Raw genomic sequence first — 24,577 nt, 5'->3', positions numbered from 1 at the left:
TGGAAAATTAGTTTCAGATTTTTCAGAGTAAATAGAGGAGAAGGATTCAGACAAGGGGACTTCATTCACATTAATGTGGAGTGAAGACTGAGAGCATGCCTTCCAGACACCACGTAATCATTCTGACACAGGGATTTTTTGGGGTGATGGAATACTGAATGGCTTGAATGCACTAGCTGGAAAGGGAAAGACATTTTAAGTGAATGTTTAACAGATTTGATTACTTCTTCTTAAGTACAGTTTCTTATTTTTGTATTTTCTTCGCTATTGGCGAAACTAAGTTCATTTGTCACATTTAATTCAGCAGCACATTTTTTGCACACCTGTATGCTATACAACATTTTTATGTTAAGAATATATAAATATACTGTATAGTAGTGTCTAGGTCATTATCTTTTCTAGGGGAACACGTCCTAAGTTTAGTTGAGGGTATTAAACATTTTGCAGAACCCTTTTCAGCCATACAAAACATCACTTTGAATTCTCAGGTGGAGAATTTCATCTACTTTAGAACATAAAAACCTCACACTACTCTATAGACTCATTAACTCCTACGAATATTCAGCAAAGATCTCCAAAGCCCTGTAGTGATAACACAGACATCACATACACACAGGCATCTGCAAGCTAATGAAACTGTTTAACAGGTTAAGAAGCCTGGCCATTTCTTTTTTCTGTAAGAACCCAATTTTTTTTTAATAGATTCCACTTTTCTCAGCATTTCTATTTTAAAATAATATACCCCAGTCTTTTTTCTAACACTGTGTCTTCCGTACAGCTCCCAGGTTGGTCCTTATTAAGAATCTAAGTTTAAAGAAGGCAAGTTATGGCATGCAGGTTTAAATATCCGACACTTCATGTACTTAATGCAAGGTAGATGCCTTGAATGAGGACACTTTAAGTTTTCATTAATGTGAATCACTTGGCAATTACAACTGCTCTTCCAGAAATAGATTGTACATGAATAAGCATTGTCGTATTCTGAAAATTACTTTTATTCAGTTATAAAACATGTATTACATTATTTTATGAAAGATTATGAATTACAATTAAGGGCACTTAGAATTGCCAAAAATATTTTGTTAAAACCTTCCAAATCAAGATGGCATGGATGATGTTAAAATGTCGCCAAAATGAAAGTGTTGCTATAAAAACAAGGTAAAAGCTGACATAGCGAGGGAATTGGCACAGCATTCAAATGTAGTTACATTCCTGCTGAGAACAACGTAAACACTCAGAAGAAATAACGAAACATTGAAATCAAGTCAAGGCCATCCACAGGACTACAAATACCAAAATAATTTGTTGGGAAACATGCCCCCCCCCCACAAACACACACAAAACTGCAGAATTTTCAGGTTTAGGAAAATAATCTATTACCTCATCAAGGTTATCTCTGTTTGAGAGTATGGACAACTTTATAAAAGAAAGTTTGCAATACTAACTAGAGCTGTGAAACTGGAAAGTTCTTTTTAAAAGGCAATAAGGATTTGGCAACAAAAAAAAAAAAGCAATGCTAATGTTTTCATACTAAGGCAGGACCTAGAGAGAGTTTGACGATAATGCATCCATTCTCATTTGTTACACAATGTGTGTTCAAGGATTCATAATGCGTGTTAGCAAGTAAAAATGTGAAAATAAATAGACTTGGATGACAGCTTCTCTCTTTCTGTGTGTGTGTGTGTGTGTGTGTGTGTGTGTGTGTGTGTGTGTGTGTGTGTGTGTGTGTGTGTGTGTGTGTGTGTGTGTGTGTGTGTTTGTCCTTTGAAGGAATAACAATTTTCATATACTCATATACATGCACACAAAGCAGACACTCTGTACTCACCATGAAGAGCATGCGGAAGTTGGCCAGTTCTCCAAAGAACTCCTCCACACTGACCGAGTGAGGGTCGAAGGCAAAATAGCTGCCAATGCTCTCGTAAAGCTTTTGCATGTTCTTGTGCATTGTGGATAGTTTTTCATACTGCTCCCGGGAATACTTGCAGAAGCCGTGAGATGGACAATGTTAAGGAAAAAGGATAAAAATGCTTCTGGTACAAAATCAAAACATGTTTGAATGACTTCTGTAATCAGCATATGATATCACACAAAGATGGGAATTTAAAGGTAAAGGTACTGAGCATAACAATCACTCTAGAAGCTTCATAGTATTCAAAAAGCAAACAAATCAAAAGATAACATAAACAGGGCGAAAGACAATCAAATGTTTCATTACAGTAACCTACCCTCTTTCAGTGTGGAGTCAGTGGCATGGTGAACTAATTGCTGCAGCCCTGGAGTAATTGAAAGGCGTTTTATAGTGAACAGCATGACACAGGTGTTCGTTGGAAAAGCTGATTTCAGTCATTGTTCTATTTTTTCGCCAAACAGTGGGGTCACACTTTTTTTTTTACTTCACAGCTCATGTCGCACTGTGTAATTTAGTGAACAGGTATACAGCACTTCTTTAGTGGTGAATGGATATTGACAGCTAATCAGTTAAGCATTATCACAGCAGCCACTGACCCTCGTGGAGGCTGCATTTGTATTCACTAACACTCTTGTGCACCGAGACGGATAAGGTCAACACAACCTGACATAACACACACACGCGCACACACACACAAACACACACACAATACATGCACACACGGACGCACACACACACACACACACACGCGCACACACACACACACACACACACACACACACACATCTCACACACACACACACATACACACACACTATATAAATTGTGTAAACTGTATGTATATGTACACAGTCTCAGACAATAATGTAAAAACAGGCATTTATAAATAGACACATTACACTCAGTGTAAACTCAACCAGAATTAAGTCAGCATCTGATGGAGTGACGTATGGACGGACGAATGGTCAGACATACAGGCAGATGGATCCTGGCTACATAACTCTGCTGTGTAGCCAGACTTTGCCAATTAACTTGGAGAGCTCGAAGCAATCATAACAAATTGCAATGACGTAAAAAGCAATACTTTTATTTTAAGGCTTTCACAATGTGTTATTACTGTCAACAGTTGTGTTGTGGACACTAAGAAACTTTAACACACACACAGTCTCAGGCAATTAGTTGCATTAACTTGTCAAGGGCTTTCATGCCTATAATTCCAAATGGCAGTTAAGTTAAGAGCTTTGCATGTCCAGACATGACAAAAAAGTTGAATTGTACTTTCAGAGTACAATAACAATAATGTTAGATCAGACTGAACATGTTTGTCACTGTCAAATTCAATACATGTGAAATAAAGAGAGGGTTGATTAAGATTGCTCCATGTTGTGATTATTTACAAAAACAACAGCTTCTTGCTGTCTGGATTGTGGGTACAGTTGCAAGCTATTAGTGGCAATGCATAGTTGACTTGGTGACAAAGAGGCTGGGTGTGCAGCGTGAGGCCTGTGACAGTCAGAGATAACAGTTATCGAGACAGTGTTCTTTTGGAGAAATCTGCCATTATGACGTGAGAGCCACCATTTTTATACAGTGCTATTTGTTCTGTAAACTTATACTCAGCAACTTATTATCTCAGTTCTTTTTCCATGTGTACATAAATAAAACATTCACATGTGTCTATGCATGTGCTGTATTTGCGGAAAAACTGACAGGGAAGGCTGCTTGGATTAGCTCCCTGCATGATAGCGTTTCTACCAAAATGGAAGAGTGGTGGCACGGTCCAGGTTAGCAGCAGGCCAACACATGAGCTCATCGGATGGTCTATTCTTTCTGTCTTTCCACATCCCTGTCTCTATTGTCTTGTCTGCCTGGACCTGATTTATCCTGCCTGCTTTTCTCAGACTGCCTTCATCTCTACTTTTTGTCCACCTCCTCCTCATTCCACCTATGTATGAAAACTCTGGGGCCCGACAGATAGATGTAAAAAGTAAAACTTTGCCAAAGAAATATATTATTTCAGCGTTCAGACTCCTGACAAAGCTTTGCTGTAGTGGAGTTGTATTTGTCAGGTAAAGTCTTAAAATGATCACTGCAAATACAAACTTTATATATTTGTCTGCTCTATGGATATATCTCCAGCAATGTCATATGTGGATGGTTTGTCAAAGAGAAAAGTGAAATAATTGGTATAAAGAACAAATTAATTGTAAAATTATGATATCATTACTATTATTAAATGGACACTGGAAAAAAGTACCAGCAACAAGTTCATGACCAAAAACAACCCACATTCTAATGTGGTACATTACCAGGAAAAGACATTTTGTATTCTCCTTAATAGAAGCATTTAGATACATTATTGATTTCACTCTGCAGTTGAGTCCAGTTCAGTTAACTCAGGAAATATTCAGGCAACAGCTGTTGCTCCCTTTGAAGGTGGGAATTTTAAAACAGTGGTTACTTTCTGTGTTTGCAGTGGCTTGTGGCTTTCTGCCCCTCCGCCTACAACTCACCCCCTACCCAGCATGTAAGCACATACAGAGTAAGATATGTCCCACTGGGAGATGAACTAAGGCTAGCTGGGCTTTTGCTCCTTGTATTTCCACATCAAAGATACGTCATTTTGATGGAGCCTGACATACGTTATCCTGCAGCAACCCAACGGTAGGGTAGCAGCTCCATCAAACATACAGATGCAGGATGAACGGGCAAACACACACACACAAACACACACACACACACACACACACACACACACACACACACACACATGCACACACATGAAAACCGATATAACAAGTCCATAGCCATGCATATTTACAGACACAAATTTGTATTTGTTTCTCTGTTATTGTTCATTATTGTGTTCCTTCTCTTTGTTTCTCAAAGTCACTGCAGCCTTTATTGCGTTTTTCACCCTTCTTCCTGTCCATTTTTTCTTCTATACACATTCCTTTTATAATTTTCTCTTTGTATTTCTCCTTGATATCCTCTCCAATAAATTCCCTCACTCAAAAAGAACACCCTTCTGTCTTTCCTCCTCACAGTGAACTTTCAAAAGCATGCTGCCTGTGCCGTGCCTGGTATTCATCTCACTTTGGCTTGAAGCGGAGCAGTGAGCAGTCGATGGATCTCACGTTAAACCACCACCAGCCTTTGGTCGCACCATCTCTTGTCAGTTTCTGGTATCCTCATCCAGCTACCCTCATAGCTGTGCCACTGCTTGCATTTTCGGAGCACCGAGCCCTCCTCACTAGATGCTACATGGGTGTCACCTCGTCGTAAATGCAAAGACCAGTAAAATATTTGCTGAAAGTATCCCGTGTTTGTGTTAATCGTGAAATCAGAACACTTGATTCACAAATACGAACATTTTAAACCTCCATGATTTGTCTTGTAAAAATCATGCACAGGGATTTTTTTCGAAAGAGGCTTTTCTCATCCAGTGGGACATAGACCTCTGCGGCGCCTCGGAACATGCACTCCTGAGTCATGGAGGCAGCAGTGTTGTTGTCACATTAAGATGAATAAATACAAATTTTTGCTAAGTTGCATACTTTCTTTATCTAGATGTGCTAAAATTGCATAAATAATTATGAGCATAAAAGAGTGCCTTTATCAGCATTCTGGTCATTAAAAACTAAGCAGTCAATAAATAATTAATTTTAATTGCTGTGAAAATGGATTGCAGTAGCATGTCTCTATTCTTCTGTTACTGCCAGTGGATCAATAGTTGATAACCCTTTCCAAAAAATATACATTTTAATCTCCCCGATTTAGGATTCCAAACAAAGTTTATTTCCAATTTTGCATAGTGGTGAAACTTTGTGTTTTAAATGCCTGTGTATTTTATTTTTTTTTGTTTACTGCATTTTGATATAATCGCTAAATGCTAAAAAAAATGATTTTTATGAAATTGTAGAATTGTGAACCATAAAAAAAGCAAGAGAAAAAAATAGATGTATATTGTTGAGATTTTCTAACATCTCTTGTCTAACATTAGCTCTCGTTCTAGCCACTGTCCACATTACATAACTTTTTATCTCTATGCTTGACATGCCAGAAAGGACATTTAACATCATTAAGCTGTGATTTAAGAGTGTTTGCTTTTGCACTGCTAAGTGACATCAAAACCATGTCCAAGTCAGACTTACCCTAGTTACAAGAAGAAATAAAAAGCCTTTCTGAATTCTGACAAAATTTCACACTCTAACAGGGAGAAACGGTAATAAATCCATTCATTGGCCGAAATAAAATTGAAATAAATTTCACAATGTCTACCTATGAGGATGGCAATAAATTACCTGGTTTGTTTACCTTTGTGCATAAGAGAGTTATTAAGGTCCTGCATAAAACCCCACAGTAGGGGCCCAAAAAGTCTCCTTAATAAATCTCCTGTAACGTAGTTGTATTAATGTTTATTTAATGCTTTTCTTGTGCTGGCTGGCCCCTTCCATCTGAGGCCCCACACTAAGCCTTCTTTTCTCAGATCCCCATGCTTGGCGCCCTTTATCCCTGCACCTACTGCCAGAAGACCCTACGGGCCAAATTACGCCAAACCTGCCCACTGGTTGGACACATCCCATCATGTTGACAGTGAGAAAGGATTGAGAGAGGAATGAAGGAATGGAGCACAGCAGTAAAACACTTAGTGAGAGTGAGACAACACAGAATGTGATATAAAATGTAATTACAGCTTCTCACACCTATACTTGAATGTGTTATTTTTTGCCATTATAATTAAAAAAAAACTTTAGTGTTGCTTCATTTTGCATTTTCAAAGAGGTCACATTTTTGTTTGCATTGCTTGAATTCACTTTTTACAGAACTTAAAAAAAGGAAAGTACTTAACAGAAATATTTGTGAAGATTATCCCATTCATGGTAGATTTCTGCTTTGAATGAAGTCAACTGGACTTGTAAGGAAGTTAGAGAAAGAGACTATTATCTTTTCCTTATTAATTAAGAATTAAAATAATGGTATTCTTTTCCACTCTGTGTATCAGGTCCCTCAGTGCTGAGAACAACGCCATTCCGTAGTGAGTGGTAAATTAAGCAGAGGAATGTCTGCAGGGTGAGGAAGAAAGAGGCTGACAGTGTCCTGAGCTGGGCCATGGCTCAAACACCAAGGTTTTCAGGGAGGATTAACAGAGCAACCATTTCTGGGAAATTGCAATGTGACCTGGTGCTGAGGGGGATGAAGAAAGGAGGACAGTTTTTGAGAGGAAAGATAAGGGAGGGTACAGTGGAGAGACAGGAATGGCTGCACAGAAAGAGGGAGTGGTAAAACTTAAAGAAGGCAACATGCTCTATTTGTGAAGATATAAGTCTGCCAAAAATAGATTACAAGCAAATTTCACAATTGTAAATGAGCCTATGAGGTAGGTTTCTCATCACTCCCCACTGATTCTATGTAAACATATCTGTGGGGAGTCTTTAAGCTAAGAGAATATGTAAAATCTCTAACTGCCATCATCATCTCATGCAATTTTTGAACGAACCCACAAAATTTCACATAGCCTAGAGCTATGGGTTCAGACCAACTAACACCACATTTATCTTCCACGGATCCCACAAACTATTAGAAAGGAGGGGCTGCAGAAGCCCCTTTACTGTTTCATGTTCTGTATGATACACTCAATTAATTTAACTCGTCATCATCAGACAGAAAGTGCACCAGTGAAATCCAAAACCATTGTTTATTTTGAACCAACTTGCATACCTCTGTATCCTTCAATATGTATAGAAGAGCAGGAGAGAGAGCAAGATAAAATGAGAGAAAACAAGAGAGGCCATTGTTTTCAGTTCATACTACTGCAGCTCATGTGAAATGGGAGCCTGTTTGTTGTGCACAAGAATGGAGGATTTAAGTCAGGTTAATTTCACGTTGTAAAAATAATTAAAAGCATACCAAACTGAATGCCTTTGTGTAACAATACTGTGTGAAATGTCTGGACTTAGGCCAAAGTAATCAAAACAACACCTTGGATGGAAATCAACGACATGCCATTGCAAAATTCAATTCTGTCGATCCATCCTTCTGCTCACACACACACGCACACGCACACAAGCACATACGCACACGCGCGCGTGCACACACATACACACACAAACACACACAAACACACACACACTAACACACACACACACTTTTAAAAAAAAATCTTTTCCCATGCTTCTTTCTCTCTTGCTCTGCCAACAGGGTGGTGATTCGATGCTACTCTCTTTACCTCAACAAAATGTAATTAAGGTAATACTGTGATAGGGTCAGAGGGATGTAGTGAGCCACTGAAGTGATCATAGGTTGCTTAAACATATTTGATTCCAATGTTATCAGTGCCTCTCTAGCACACACACACACACACACACACACACACACACACACACACACACACACACACACACACACACACACACACACACACACACACACACACACACACACACACACACACACACACACACACATAACCATACACAACATATTCATATAAATTCATAACTGCACGGTATGTATTTTCAGCAAATCACAGAGTGTGATATATTACCATTTTGGACATAGGGGTCATAACCTTTCATCTTCCTCCACTCAGACAGCTACATAATTTTCTCTTGAAATTAAAAGCCAGATCTGATGTCAATTTTACTGTCAATTTATTCTGCCCGTCTGTCCCTGAAATATTTATACCATGTAGAGAGGAGCGATTCCTCTACTTAAGCATTCAAACCTCTCCACAACAGCACCCAGATGGTGGTGGAAAAATTGAGGGGGTGGGGGTGGGTTGGGTGTAATGACTACATCTGATAAAGGAAAAAGACTATATAAATTAGATATGAGGGGATTAGGTCCATGGGAATGACCTGTTGAATCATGAATAGGTTATTAAAAAAAGGGTAGAGAGTGCAGGGAAAAAAACCATTTGGTGTCTACTACAATAGTTACAGGGAGTGAGTGTGTCTTGTAATGTGTGTGTGTGTGTGTGTGTGTGTGTGTGTGTGTGTGTGTGTGTGTGTGTGTGTGTGTGTGTGTGTGTGTGTGTGTGTGTGTGAGTGTGTGTGTATGTGTGTATTCATGCTTAAAATATTGTAAAAGGTCATGTCTCTTGCTTTCCATGACATTGATCAGTTAATACATCAATCCTTACCTCTACATTTGCTCGAAAAACATGTGCATTACAGGTGTCATTTCATCGATGAAAGCAAGCTATAAAATTTGTCATAGAGAAAAGTGTACCTACCTACCGACCCACCCATCCATTCATCCATCCATCTGTGACTGCATTTCTCTTTGTGCTGTATTCAACCAACTATATTTGTCTAGAGTTAAAAAAATTGTGATGGTCAAATTCACTGGTTATTTTCAGAACAAAAGACGGACAGATGGACGGGCAGACAGAAAGACAGACAGACAGATGGATAGATATGAAGTCCCACAGAACCTTGTCACTATTGTTCTCTGTAGTATGGGATTTGAATATTTCTATTCAACTTCTATTCCATATTAATTACATATGTCCCTGCATACTTTCCCAGCTACTTGGTTGTGGCTCTGTATGTATACTGATCCAGCAAGCATCTTACCCTGATCTAGACTGGTGGATTTGACAATCTACTGCCTCCATGGGAGAACTTCTTGATGTGTACCACTTCTTTAACTCGGCAGTGGTACATGCCATGTAGGGACTTGTCTCTCAAAGTTCACACACACACGCACGCACGCACGCACGCACACACACACACACACACACACAACACACATAGAAAAACACACACACTACACTTTCAATCTTTTACGGCAGAAGAAATAGAGATATTCTCTTACAGCACGATCAATTTAATAAAATTGTTAAGCTTTGTGCTGAAGGGCTGTAAATGATGTGTGGGACGCACAGTGTGGACTTGTTTTCATGCACATGCCATCTGTGTGTAGTTCTATGCAACAAAGACAGTGATGAATCACAATTGCGGATCCATACTTTGTGTTTTATGCTATGTTTTCTTGCCTGCCTTTATCTGCCTCTAACAAGCCATTTGCAAACTGACACACTCAGATATTGGGTTCATTGTCCAGCCTATTTCATTCACTGTAGTATTACTACCAAATACCATATATCATAGTGATATTTATCTCTTATTATGAAACAGTCATTTGTATCTTGTACTTTTAAGATGTTGGCGTTGAGACAAATATGCTGAACAATATTAACATCTATGTTGTTGATGTGCAGAACACGAAAAGCAATTGAGAACCTTTTTGTGGCAAATGCAGAATCAATCCCCCCAACTGCATTTTAAATGGTATACATCTCCTATAATGGCCATTATGTGTCTCTCGTCACACTAACATACAAAAATATGCGTAAATTCACCAGTCAATAAAAAGCTGAAACGCAGAAAAATTCAGAGTGGAGGCTTGACACGAAATTTCCCCTTTGCATCTGGGTTGATTGTAAGAAACAGAAAAAATTAAAGCAAAAATAATGCAGCAAATTACTACAAATCTCTGAGACTTAAAAAGATAATTATTGAATGATTGTTTTGTGGTAAAATATTTAATCAAATGAAAACATTGAAAAGTGTTCATGTAGATTGTTATTCATGCAGGTCATGGGAATCCTTGATGCTTGAAGCTACTGGACTTCTATTGAGTGTCTGAAGACCTTGAAGTGTTTAAAATGGACAGAGTATTGTACTTATTTTTCAAAATTTCATTAACTTATTTCAAGTAACCCAACAATATAATAAATCAAGCAGAGTTCTAATATGAGTGTGGGTGCAAAGACTAGCTGCTGGATATAGACATTAATTGAAACAACAGATTAATTCAGATCACCTGGGTATCTGAACATGTGAGATATGGCAAAGGCTGACACTGTAAGACCCAATAACATGGTTTACTCTCAAATTATATAAAAAAACCCCACATTAAAACAAAATCAATGTTTAAATTCCATAGGTCTTGTATCAAACTTTTTCAGTTAATAAAGTAAGGTGTTTTTAAAGGTCACAATATCATATTGTAGCTGATAAGATATGGAAATGAAATAAGATGGGTAGCTGAGAGAGCCAGAGAGAGAGAGAGAGAGAGAGAGAGAGAGAGAGAGAGAGAGAGAGAGAGAGAGAGAGAGAGAGAGAGAGAGAGAGAGAGAGAGAGGCAGACAGACAGACAGACAGACAGACAGACAGACAGACAGACAGACAGACAGACAGACAGACAGACAGACAGACAGACAGACAGACAGAGAAATAGACAGACAGACAGACAGACGGAGACTGTATATTGATCAGATTCCTTCAGTGAGAGCCCTTGCCAGGCAGTTAGAGTGACAGAGTACAGCTCCATTCAATAGCCTTATCATTACCACAGCACAAACCCATTCAGCAGGTCAGTCTGTTTGGCCTCTGGTTCACTGAGTATGTGCATGTCTGTCTCTGTGCAGCTCTGTGAGTGCAAACACTGGGAGGAAAAGGAAAAAGTCCAGAAATTTGGATTCTTTTAAAGCCAACAAATGCCATTAAAATACCACTTATAGTACATTTAATTTTTTCAAACACTTTCAGCCTAATGAAGTGTCCCAACCGTGAATTATAAGTTAAAAAAAGATGCTTTCCACTATAGAGTGTTGTAAAGCAATGTATGCAAAGTGTGTTATCGGTGGACAGAACACACTGCCATGTCACAAGATGTTGTGCGTTGCTAAACAAAGTTCTACTTTGAGATGCTCACTAGAGGCCTATAAAGTCTGAAGAAAGACCTGGATGTAACTCTAAGGCCAGTTATCTAATGTTTGACCACACTACTCTTTGATACAAATATACTATGAATTAACTACTAAAGGACAACTCTTCCTTTCACTAGATTACAGTCAGACATGAGCAGTAGGAGTAGCTGTCACGAACAATGGAGATGTCTCAATGGCAACACAGAGGCACAGATACTATTTTAAGTCCATTGGCAGATAATTGATTCCCAGATAATTAACTGCTAATTATCTAGCAATCAAAGGTGAGATCAAGAGCAATAGGGTTTTTTTGTTTTTTTGTTTTCAAGAGGCTCAACAGGCATATATAGAGGCTTTGAGTGGCTTGCTGGTCGAAATAAGTCTGGGTGTAACAGTATAGACAGAAAGAGAAATAAGAAATTAACTGTGTTTACCACACAGTTTGACATATTTGCTAGAAGGCGAGTGGATTTGCCAATGATTTTGAGGAATAGTTGTTGTGTGAGTCTGTGTCAATTGTGTTTAAAATACATGTTTATGTGCTTACAAAAAAGCTAATAGGAAAACTATAGAAGATTCACATTACAGTTTTTTTTCCAGACATTAACTTCCTTAAAGCACCATAAATTACAGTCACAGCATGGATCATGTCTCCTCAGTATTTATGTATTTGAAATGAAAATTTTGCCAATAGTGTGACCAAGCTAAAATGTAAAACATTACTCGCTATTTATGACTATCGCTAACCTGACCCTGACAAGATTCCCCTTAGAGAAGTGAAGATAGGGAAGAGGGCTGACAGGCGGTTGATGAACTGCCGCTGGCTACCTCTGCATGTCTTCTCACCTTTGAAAATAAAGTATGTTGATTTCTTCTCCAGTGTTTCCTATCCTGTCTTATCTTTATCTCTTTGTTGCACTCATATTTTATTTCTGTTTTGTCTAGCCTTCTAGCCAAGCCTCATAACTCCTTCAGTCTTCCCTGAACTGACACTTCACTTCATGCACTTTTTACATCCTCAACTTACAGCTTTTTATTTAACAAACCCCATAGAGAGAGAGAGAGAGAGAGAGAGAGAGAGAGAGAGAGAGAGAGAGAGAGAGAGAGAGAGAGAGAGGCAGACAGACAGACAGACAGAGAGACAGACAGACAGACAGACAAGTAATAGTAAAAGGTGGTATGCAGATATGTGGTAGCTTTTTTTGGATTATAGACTGAACATTTAGCTTGAGGCTGTGACATGTTTTCTTTTTTCAGAGCTAAAGTTGACAGGCCTACCTAGCCTCCGTACTGTGCAACCTTTCATAAAATCAATAGCACCACTAAAGACAGCTCTTTCCTGTGGAGATGGGTCTTGCTCCAGTCTCCTTCTCCTTTTAGTGTGGGGAAAAACATAGAGAAACAGATAAATTAGAGCCTCAAGCTTGTCTGCTATTGCAAAGTGACAACAGAACTGAATTTAAAAAAAAAAAAAAATTTAAAGACTGTTCTTTCATTGAAACAGAAGTCCATGCACTTTGCTTTCTTCAACCAATTATACTCTCTATTCCCTACAGAAACACAGTGTTAGGTATGGAAATTATTGTTTCGGAAACACACATCATGGCACAGGATGGTGCTGGTGAGGATACACTGTAAAATCTTTCACTTTAAATTTACTACAATTAACTGACAGTGGATTAACCCCTAAAATGTTTTTTTCTAAGTTGGTACTTGAATCTGCAGTCTATATCCTGCATATACTGATAAACAAAAAATATTTGCGCTGTGGTTATCGAAAGACTTTTCCATCCGATCCAGCATGCTGTTACTTATATCCTATCATTCCTATATTAGCTTTTCTGAACTAGTGCTCTTCAATACTAAGAATAGACATTTAAACCATTGTCCTTGTGTACAAAGCCCTTAATTGCCAGGCACCAACATACTTTACACAGCTTGTGGTATCCAATTTCTGATCTACAATTTTAAATTCCCAGAATGCCACATTACTTGTGGTCCTTATAGTTTCTTGAAGTAGAATGGGACCCAGAGCCCTCAGTTTTCAGGCTTCCCTTCTATGAACCATCTTCCGGTCATTTTAGAGTAGCCTTAAAACTATCCTCCTTGATAAAGCTTTTAAGTAAGGCTGCCTTAGACTAGCCCTTAGCTACGCTGTGCTGCTATAGGTGTAGACTGATAGGGGCTTTCCAAGGGGCACATCTCCTCTGTCCTCCTCTTCTTCTAGATTTCTTATTCTGTTTCCATCCATCTTCTTCCACCGCTTATCCATAGTCGGGTCGCGGGGGCAGCAGCTTCAACAGGGAGCCCCAAACTTCCCTTTCCTCTGCCACATCCACCAGCTCTGACTGGGGGATCCCAAGGCGTTCCCAGGCCAGTGTTGCGATATAATCCCTCCACCCGGTCCTGGGTCTCCTCCCAGCTGGACGTGCCAGAAACACTTCCCTAGGGAGGCGTCCTGGAGGCATCCGCACCAGATGCCCAAACCACCTCAACTGACTCCTTTCCACGCGAAGGAGCAGTGGCTTACTCTGAGCCCCTTGACAACAGCAGTGTTTCTCACCCTATCTCTAAGGGAGACACCAGCTATCCGCCTGAGAAAGCCCATTTCAGCTGCTTGTATCCGCAATCTTGTTCTTTCGGTCATGACCCATCGCTCATGACCATAGGTGAGGGTAGGAACGAAGATTGAACGTTACATGGAGAGCTTCGCCTCTCGGCTTAGCTCCCTCTTTGTGACAACAGTGCGGTAAAGCGACTGCAATACCGCTCCTGCTGCCCCAATCCTCCGTCCAATCTCATGTTCAATTGTTCCCTCACTCGTGAACAGGACCCCAAGATACTTAAACTCCTTCACTTGTGGAAGGACCTCATTCCCCACTCAGAGAAGGCAGTCCACCGGTTTCCTGCTGAGGACCATGGCCTCAGATTTGGAGGTGCTAATCCTCATCCCCGCCGCTTCACACTCGGCTGCAAACCGGACCAGTGAGCGCTGTAGGTCACAGGCTGATAGCGCAAAGAGGACCACATCATCTGCAAAAAGCAGCGATGCTATCCTCAGGCCACCAAACCGTAAAGCCTCCTCACCACGACTACGCCTCGATATCCTGTCCATGAAAATCACAAACAGAATTGGTGAAAAAGCGCAGCCCTTACGAAGGCCAACAGCTACTCAGAACAAGTCCGACTTACTGCCGAGAACCCAAACGCAGCTCTCACTTTGGGCGTACAGGGATTGGATGGCCCTGAGGAAAGGCCCCCTCACCCCATACTCCCGCAGTACTTCCCACAGTATATCCCTGGGGACCCGATCGTACGCCTTCTCCAAGTCTACAAAACACATGTAGACTGGATGGGCATTGAGAGTAAAAAGCTGGTCCGTTGTTCCACGACCAGGACGGAACCCACATTGTTCCTCCTCAATCTGAGGCTTGACAATCAGCCAGACCCTCCTTTCCAGCACCTTGGAGTAAACTTTCCCAGGGAGGCTGAGGAGTGTGATGCCCCTGTAGTTGGCACACACCCTCTGGTCCCCCTTTTTAAAAAGAGGAACCACCACCCCAGTCTGCCACTCTTTCGGCACTGTCCCAGTCTTCCATGCAATGTTAAACAGGCATGTCATCCACGACAGCCCCTCAACTCCCAGAGCCTTCAGCATTTCCGGGCGAATCTCATCAACACCCGGGGCTTTGCCACCGTGAGGTTGTTCCACGACAGCCCCTCAACTCCCAGAGCCTTCAGCATTTCCGGGCGAATCTCATCAACACCCGGGGCTTTGCCACCGTGAGGTTGTTTAACTACCTCGGTGACTTCGCCCGGAGAGATTGACTCTGATCCTCCATCATCCTCCAGCTCTGCCTCTGCAACAGAGGATGGGTCAGTTGGGGTAGTTGGATTCAGGAGTTCCTCAAAATGTTCCTTCCACCGACCAACAACCTCCTCAGTCGAAGTCAACAGTGTCCCATCTTTGCTGTATACAGCTTGTATGATCCCCCGTTTCCCCCTCCTGAGGTGTCGGACAGTCCTCCAGAACAACTTTGGTGCTGTGCGATAGTCCTTCTCCATGGCCTCTCCGAACTCCTCCCACACCCTCTGTTTTGCCTCCATCACAGGAGAGGCTGCAGTCCTTTTGGCCTGTCGGTACTGCAACTGCTTCAGGAGTCCCCAGGGACAACATGCCCCTGAAGGCCTCCTTCTTCAGTCGGACGGCTTCCCTGACCACCACGGTGTTCGAGGGTTACCGCCCCTTGAAGCACCCAAGACCTTGAGACTACAGCTCTCAGCTGCAGCTTCAGCAATGGAAGCTTTGAACATCGACCATTCAGGTTCAATGCCCCAGCCTCCGCAGGGATGCACGAGAAGCTCCTTTGGAGGTGTGAATTGAAGGCCTCGCAGACTGAGTCCTCCTCCAGACGTTCCCAGTTCACCCACACTACTCGTTTGGGCTCACCAGATCTATCCAAAGGTTTCCTCTGCCAACAGACCCAACTCACCATCAGGTGATGATCAGTTGACAGCTCTGCCCCTCTCTTCACCCGAGTGTCCAAAACACATGGTCGAAGATCAGATGATAGGATCACAAGATCAATCCAATCATTGACCTCCGACCCAGGGCAGGGTCACATTTCACCCTTTCCGATTTGTCATGGGATCTTCTGAACCATTCTTTGTCTGGCCCTTCACCTGAGACCTGTTTACCTTGGGTGACCCTACCAGGAGTACAAGACTCCCGACAACATAGCTCCCAGGATCCTTAGGGCACACAAACCTCTCCACCACGATAAGGTGATGGTTCCTTGGAGAGGCTTGCACTAAGGCATGTTGCTAAATTGTATTTAATCCCAGACCCCAATTTTTTCATGACAAAGGTAACCATGAATTGTAATGCCCACTGATGTTATAAAAAAATTAACAACAACAACAACAACAACAACAACAACAACAATAATAATAATTATAATAATAATAAATGGCTCTGCGATGCACTGTTGCTGGAGTTTGCCCCCACCTCACGCCTTATGCCAGCTGGGATAGGCTCCAGCTCCCCGTGACTCGCGCAAGCGGATGAAGCAGGTAGAAAGATGAATGAATGAATAAATGAATAATAAATGTTCCTCATTTCCTCACTTTTTTTCAACCCAACCTGTCAAATACGTCAGTATTTGTGGATTTCTAGTTGTTAGAATTTTTTATTTTTTTTTCTTGCTACTGCCCAAATACTTGCTCAAGGGGAGGTTTTTCATAGTTGTAATTTATTTTTAATTTAATGTTTAGTTTTATATACTAGAATGATCCCCTAGGGGAAATTAGGAGCATACTATAGTTTTAGTAAGTCACACACATGCATATACTGTATATGTTGTGTACAGGCCCCTGTAACATACAACACACACACACACACACACACACACACACACACACACACACACACACACACACACACACACACACACACACACACACACACACACACACACACACACAAGGGGCCTGGCCTGTAAGCATGCAATGGGATGTAGAGGGGTGATCAGCTCCTGCTTGGTGCGCCCAAATGATAGTGATTGTCGAATAAAGAGTATGATCAGCTCATTTAGGAAAGTGTCTTTAGATAACTTTTGTTCTGAGTTGACTCCATCTCAGATAAAATATAATACTGGAATTGACTTAATTTCATTCTACAGACACAGGAAGTGGACTGGTGTTACTGATGTGGAAAGATTATAACTTCTATCCTGGCTAAATCGAAAGAAAAATGCTGCAGTTTATTTACACCTAAAATTCAAAAAAATGCTCAAAGAAGAAAAATAAAAAGACAAAATGTACACCTTCAGGGCCCCTTCAAAGTATGACATTTCATCAAATTCTGTTCCTCAGTTTTTGTAAACAGTCACACAAAGGTCAAAACTATTACACACATATAGACAATTGACAGCCAAGAATAACCCTATTTGCCCCTTGTTGTGGGTTCAGATACAAATAGCACTTCGTGTTGCTCAATTAAGGTTGCCTTACTATACAGCTCTGAATATATGTGTCAAAAGGTCGAGCTGGTTGCAACATGTTTTATTTCATCACTAAACATAATTTCTTGCACTCATGTTGTAACCACATGTTGCTGAATAAATTAATACAGTTGACCAAATTTCACTGTACATTTGCAGACAAGTTTTACAGTGTGCCACTACAGACATGCTCATATTACCTCTGGACCGGTAAATATGTTTTTTCTGGAAATACTGCAAGTAAATACTAAATTATGTGTTATACCACACAAACATTTCTGAAGACTTTGGACATGTAGCATTGGCTGTTTAACGTGCCTACAACAGTACTTGCACTATGGCGAGACTCATTTGGCTAAATGTCTATAGAGACAAACACTGCTTACTAGGTGGCATCATACTCTGCATAGGACGCAAGAAAATGTGAGTTGAGGACATAAAAGTAATCTGCACCCTCAGTCACTTGTCATTAGCTGAGTGCTTCCCCAATGGCATGTAAATGTGCCCTGAGATTTAATTTTTATCCACTCAATCTCAATTCATTAACACTAAATATATGATAGCAAAGTACAAACATGTTCACCCAGGTTTTGTCTTAATTATCATATCAATAATTTTTTCTTGGTTTCCTTATACTTGAAACCTTGTACAGTGAGAGGCCACTATGCCACCTCTTCAAAATAAAGCAACATCGTGGAATATGTGCTGTCATATAAATCATGTAAATTTGAAATGTAAATGTGACTTACAGGCATGTGTGTGACTTATGAGGTATGTGTGGTAGGTGTTTTAAGGAGGCTAAATGCAGCCCACCTGCTACTTATGCTGACGGGGGCAGGTTGTGGGTTGATAGTGGTAATGAGCAAAAGAACAATCTATATCAGTCATTAAAATGCAAATGTCTTAACCAAGTCTAGCTTTGATGCTGCAGTAACAACAAGCAGTGGGGAACAATCATGAATCAAACCTGTGTAGCGACCTATTGAATGCACAACCGACAAAATGTAATGAAACAAGAGCTGAAATAAGAGCAGTTTCGACAGTCAATACCAAATCCTGTCATTATCTGAGAAAGTGAAACAAGGAATTAAGTAGCATGAGATGATGCTGGTACAATTTCAAAGCAGCATATCAAACGAAACCTCTATTCTGTCTCCTAAATTAAAAACTATCACAAGTAATACAGATTGGATTGCAAGTGCATGCTGTAAAGTAAACATGGCTGCAAGCACCGCATCTGTTTATGCATTGTAATCTGATGCAGCTGGATAAGCTTTGCAAGTACTATGTAGTACGTTTTGTCACCTGTTCACAGTGTCAAGTGAGATATATAAAGGAAGATAATATGTTGTCTTTTTTTTTTTTTTTGAATATGTATATGAGACAGGAACATCTCATTTCAAGAGTAGCATTTATGTCTTCAAAAATAAATCCAGAATGTACCAAAAACTGTAATAAAGATGTGATAGTTAAATGTAGTAATATGTTTACAATGAGACAAAATAATGTAAGTATACAATTGAATACATTTCTCATATCAAATTATGAAGATTATAACATAAGGATTGACCAAAACATAATACACTGCTAGCATTCAGCTAAGCCTTCTGAGTGGGTCAGTCGTTGAAGATAGTTCTGTACAAGACCTCCTAAGTAAGTGTATTTGTTACTGACTGTCAACCATCCTATTGTCAGTACAGTGATACCTCTACTTACAAATGTCTCCACTTACGAAATTGTCTACTTACGAAATTTCTCAGCAGGAAAATATTACCTCTACTTACGAAAGAAATTTCGACTAACGTAATATAAAATCACAGTATTGGAAGATACTCAAATAAAAACACAGTGTCGGCTGATAGTCAAATCTTCCACAGGTTCCTGAACGCAACATTCTCACAGCTGCTCTGCCATTGGCTATTATCTATTACCTATCTTCCTGGCATCCCATTGGCTAAGAGGGATGCCACTCCACCTCTGTGTGGAGCTAGAACGGTGCTTATGGAGTGTCTCGGCATTCGGCAGTCGACCCGTGAGGTAGTCTGATAGTTTTGCGCAAATATAATAACTTTGTCAGTACGTATTCGCTATGGACCCGAAGAAAGTGACAGAGAAAGAGTTTTTTTGTCCATACAAACAAAGCAAGAGATAATAGAAGAGCATGAGAAGGGGTTTGCGTTTGGTTGATCTTGCCAAAGAATATCGCCAAAAATCTACAATCGACATGTTATTAAAACAAAAGGAAGTTTAAAGAGTTTAAGGCATTGTGTGGGTGGTTGGAGAAGTTCAAAAGGAGGACTGGAATTCACTCTGTTGTTCGGCATGGTGAGATAGGAGCGCATGAACCAAAGAGGGCAAAAAACAATGAGGACAGAAGTTAAAAGGTAAATGACCGTCATTATTATTCTTTACTCTATTCTTAGTTTTTTACGTTATGCACACCTTTCATTTATTGTGTAATAATCTAATCGAAACATGTATTTGTTACATGTTTTGATGCATTTTTATGCTTTATAAAACATTTATGTCTGAATTTTTGTGGGCTTGGAACGGATTAGGGCATTTGCATGGAAAATGTGTCTCTGCTTAACGTAATTTTCTACTTACGTAATTTCTTCCGGAACCTATTAATTTCATAAGTAGAGGTACCACTGTATTTCCCATTCCCACAGGGCTACTGACTGGCATTGTGGTTGCATACCTGATGTCCTTGTCTCACTTTTTGCCCTAGCCCAGTTTATATGCACTGGATATTCCCCTTATTTCTGTTCTGTTTACCTGTATGTCAGCAGGATACTTAGAAAGTTGGAATGGATTTCGGAAATGAGGGAACAGACAAAGGAGCAATCCATTACATTCTGATGGTGATCAACATCGACATCTAGATCTAGATTTTTATTTCAAAAGTTTTTTACAGTTGAAAAATAGGAAACTATATCTTCATGGGTAGTCAATGATTGGTTAAAGAACACATGAAAACAGTCTCATACCGTTTACTATACATAAAATAAGATGTAGATTCACATATGATACCCAATTTAAAATTGTATTGATTTAGTAGTGTGTTTATTCCAATCCAATCCACTTTATTTCTATAGAACAATTAAGTAAACACAAGGTTTCCAAAGTGCTGCACAGTCAGTAAATAAAAAACACAACAGATGCACCACAAAACCTTGAACATAATGCAATTAAATAAAATATCAAATAAAAATCCAAATCCGTTACAATAATCCAACCTAGTGGAGACAAAGGCTTGGATTACTGTCTCAAAATGTTTCTTCTGTAAAATTGGTCTAATTTTTACTAACTGCCTCAATTGGAAAAAGCTCGATTTCAATACTGCTTTAATCTGGCTATTAACTGTACAGAACCGGTGGAAGCCATCCTAGTGAAATGTTGTTTCTCTCATTCAACTATTAATGATATCAGTGTGATTCTACAAAATAGAACTATCATGGAACTTTTGTTTATAGGTACAATGCAGAGGTTTGCACTGTCCGAATGTGGTTTAGTTAGCGGTAAATTACTTAATTCCATTTTGGTCAAATTTTTGCCAATCTGGACCTCAGGTGTACTACTGACAATGATCATAACCATGGGGACGTTCTCATTTGGAAACAAAGTATTTTGGTTGCTTTACGTATGGCTGCACATGGGTACTTAGAGCTCTACTCATTTATGATCCTACTCATGCAATCTATTTCTCTTAGAATACTGAAATGATTTAGTAACCCACTTTTGAGCTTAGTTAATCTGAGTATGGAATAAAAAGAAGAAAGAAGATGGGTTACATGAGAATGAGAGGATGACAAAGTAATAGATGGGTGAGGGAGACAAAGACAGTAAGTAAGGAAGAGAGAGGGAGGGGGGAGGGGGCAGGGGTTCCATTTCTTGCAAATTGTATCATCTCTGTGAAAGCAGACAGATAGACAGAGATGAGTATTTCTACTAATCCCCACCCTGAATAGAAATCTAACTTTGCTTTGCAGCTGACAAGCTCCCTCATGTGATCTTTGAGGATGACAAAAGCACTCAATGAACAGATTACATAGAGCAGTTACAGTCCTACAGTATACAAGTAAATCTGCAGTCCGGGATTTACTTCCATGACTGTAAAAGACTAAAATTATTTTTTTCATTAATGTTTTTAAACACTCTACCCTATGGGGAAAATACTGTTTTTATGTAGAGTCATGGCAAACTGTGAAATTAAAACTAATCACAAAAAGGATTATAATCTCTAATAAGCCTCACACGGGGGGGAAAAAAAAAAAGATACTGCGCTATTTCTGATCAAATCTTATAAGCTTAAACGTAAGTATAGGGCTTAGTTTTCCTTTGTGAATAGAGAAGACCATTTTGTACATAGTTCACCTGTAATATGATAAGGATATATTGTTGGGGGATTAGGTTATCTCCCAGGAGATCTATTAGTGGATAAATCCTGCTTGCTGTCTTATGAATCGTTACCTTAGTGGTTACAGTCTAATCTGCACATGCACTCTCTCGCTAACTACAAACACATTGAAGATACACACAAACTGAAGCTAAGATCACATTCAAACATTGAGAAACCCTTATGTCTTACAGCAGGTAGATTATTTTTAACAGAAACATTTAAAAAAAAAAGCCTACACAGAACATAGTAGTGCCTTGAAAAAGTATACAGGGTGTCATCCACTTTAATTGAAAACAATAGAGAAATGTGAATCAGTGGATTGTCAATCTCTGACCACAGGAGGGCAAATGCATTGCCATGTGTGGGATGAAAACCAGTAAGGTAGGGAACAGCTGCTGCAACCGCTGTAAATTCTGCAATAACGGCTAAAGTGACATTAGATTACACGGAGAATAATCTCATAGGGAATAAAATTTCTGCCAAAAAGCCACAGCAGAATGCATCTTAGCTATCTATACAATACCCAAAATAGAGGGCTTTAACACGATGGAAAAAGAGAAGCAATCAGCAGAATAATTCTATGAAGAATGCCTCAAAGTCACACTAACACACTGGCATTATATCCCTACTATATCTGGCCATACAGTTACATATTCAGCTCATACGATATCCCGACAGTCACGACTGCGGTATTTAGCAAGGGGGAAAAAGAAGACGACAAACTGAACAGTGTTCGTGCACAAAGCCTAAGGATTGGACTGGTGAGATTCAATCCCCTTTTTTCTACCTGTTAGAAATCTATTAGAGGCCAATAAGGATGGTGCAGGGAGAAGATTTGAGATATTTCAGGTCAGCATCGGAGGTTAATTGTTGAGTTGTCTGTCTGGTCAGTGAGGGGATCACTGCGGTGTGAAAGCAATCCTGAGGGCTAGGGATGAACGGTGAGTGTGGATGGCATTCAGGAGATTGGAGGATTTGATGGGAGAGGTGGGGGGAGAGTGAAATAGAGGGAGTGGCGGAGAGCACAGGAGAGACAAACCCATAGAACCTGAAATCAACACTTTCATAAGACTGCCATTGCTAAGTGGGTTTAGACATACACTTAGCGTGCTTGAGAGTGGTTATGTATTGCCAACAAAGCCATTGAGGTGAGCTGTACTTACATTTTATGCACAGGTGTGGTTTAACCTGTCTGTCAAGTAGGTATAAAGCAGAACTCCTGTTGAATATTACTCACAGCTATTTCAAATTATCAATTTTGAGATGATGAAACCTAAAAAAAATGTGTAGCACAACGAAACAACTAGGCCTTTGCGATACATTTTTTTCTTTCTTCTTTCCTTTGTTCTGATGAAGGTCAAATTAAAATGGGGAATGCTGGCTGTGGTGTACTACTGAAAAATATTATGCCATCTCGTTAGATGCACAGTGAGAAGTCAAGGCAAGTCCTGCAGGTATCGCTCCACATCTCTCTGGCTGCCTCGATGCTACTCCCATTTCACCAATTGTTCTACATTTGCAACACACAAACACAGACACTAACATACATGTGAGCGCACTGAGGCATTTTTCTCCTTTACACTCACACTTACAGAGTGTCCTCCATCACCTTGCTCAGAGAGGAATGTTTTTTGCCATTGTCCTCAATCATTAAATGGAAAATGCCTCATTCACTAGCAGCTCTCTTATGTAAAAAAAATAAGGGCAAAAAAAATAAAACCCTAACCCTAAAACAAGACCCTGTGGTAAAGCCAGCCTGCCCTTACCACTAAAATGTGTTGATTATTATTAGTCTAGTATCTAATTTATTTTTGCTCCACATGGCCTAACTTGAACATTTGAATACTGCTAGGTCAGCTATGCATCAAAATTGTTTTTAGTTTTGCCAATTTGTATTAGCTTACATGTATATTTCATTTGGTTTAAAAAAGACACAAATTATCTGATTTAATAATTTATTTAAATTCAAATCAAACAATTTCATGTCATACTTACGTCCTGTTCTGGCATAAATCTAACAGATTCACACCTGGTTTCTGTGATCATTTTATAGAGAGGTGAAAGGGACCGGAGCACACCAGTGTTACAGGGGTGGTTGATTTTTGTTAAAAAAATATACGTTTTTGTTACAAATAGTGAGGTTGCTGAATTTAAGCAGACTGCTTACTGTGAGTGGTGGAATTATGTGTCATGTGGTTTTAAAGTGGTTTTTTTTTTTTTCATTTTTGTCGCCAAAAGTATGGTCTATGTTCCTTTCATAGGGCACTTGGTCATTACCATCAGTATAAAAGCCCTGGCCTTAAGAAATTTGAAGATTTTGTTTGAATCAGCTCAAGGTGGAGGGTGTGCTACTAATAGAACATGATCTTTTTGTTGAACTTGTGAGTAAAGAAATAAAAGGGAAAGTTTTACCTGCAATCTTTTGGTTTGCTCACCTGGCCCTCATCAGAGGGACTCATTGACAGCCCCCAACACACACACACACACACACACACACACACACACACACACACACACACACACACACACACACACACACA

The 24,577-nt window shown here is 39.9% G+C and overlaps 1 protein-coding gene across 7 annotated transcripts in view; it reads right to left on the bottom strand.

The window, feature by feature from the left end:
- diaph2 (diaphanous-related formin 2) overlaps positions 1–24,577 on the bottom strand; it is a 377,371-nt gene that overhangs the window by 68,980 nt on the left and 283,814 nt on the right. For all 7 annotated transcript variants that reach the window (XM_068325221.1, XM_068325222.1, XM_068325228.1 and 4 more), the window contains one exon: positions 1,829–1,993. In XM_068325221.1, coding sequence (XP_068181322.1) covers positions 1,829–1,993 — 165 coding nt within the window. The remainder of the gene's footprint in view (positions 1–1,828; positions 1,994–24,577) is intronic.

Source organism: Antennarius striatus, chromosome 10 (genome assembly GCF_040054535.1).
Source record: "Antennarius striatus isolate MH-2024 chromosome 10, ASM4005453v1, whole genome shotgun sequence".
Taxonomy (NCBI): domain Eukaryota; kingdom Metazoa; phylum Chordata; class Actinopteri; order Lophiiformes; family Antennariidae; genus Antennarius; species Antennarius striatus.
This window is presented reverse-complemented; position numbering and strand designations above follow the sequence as displayed.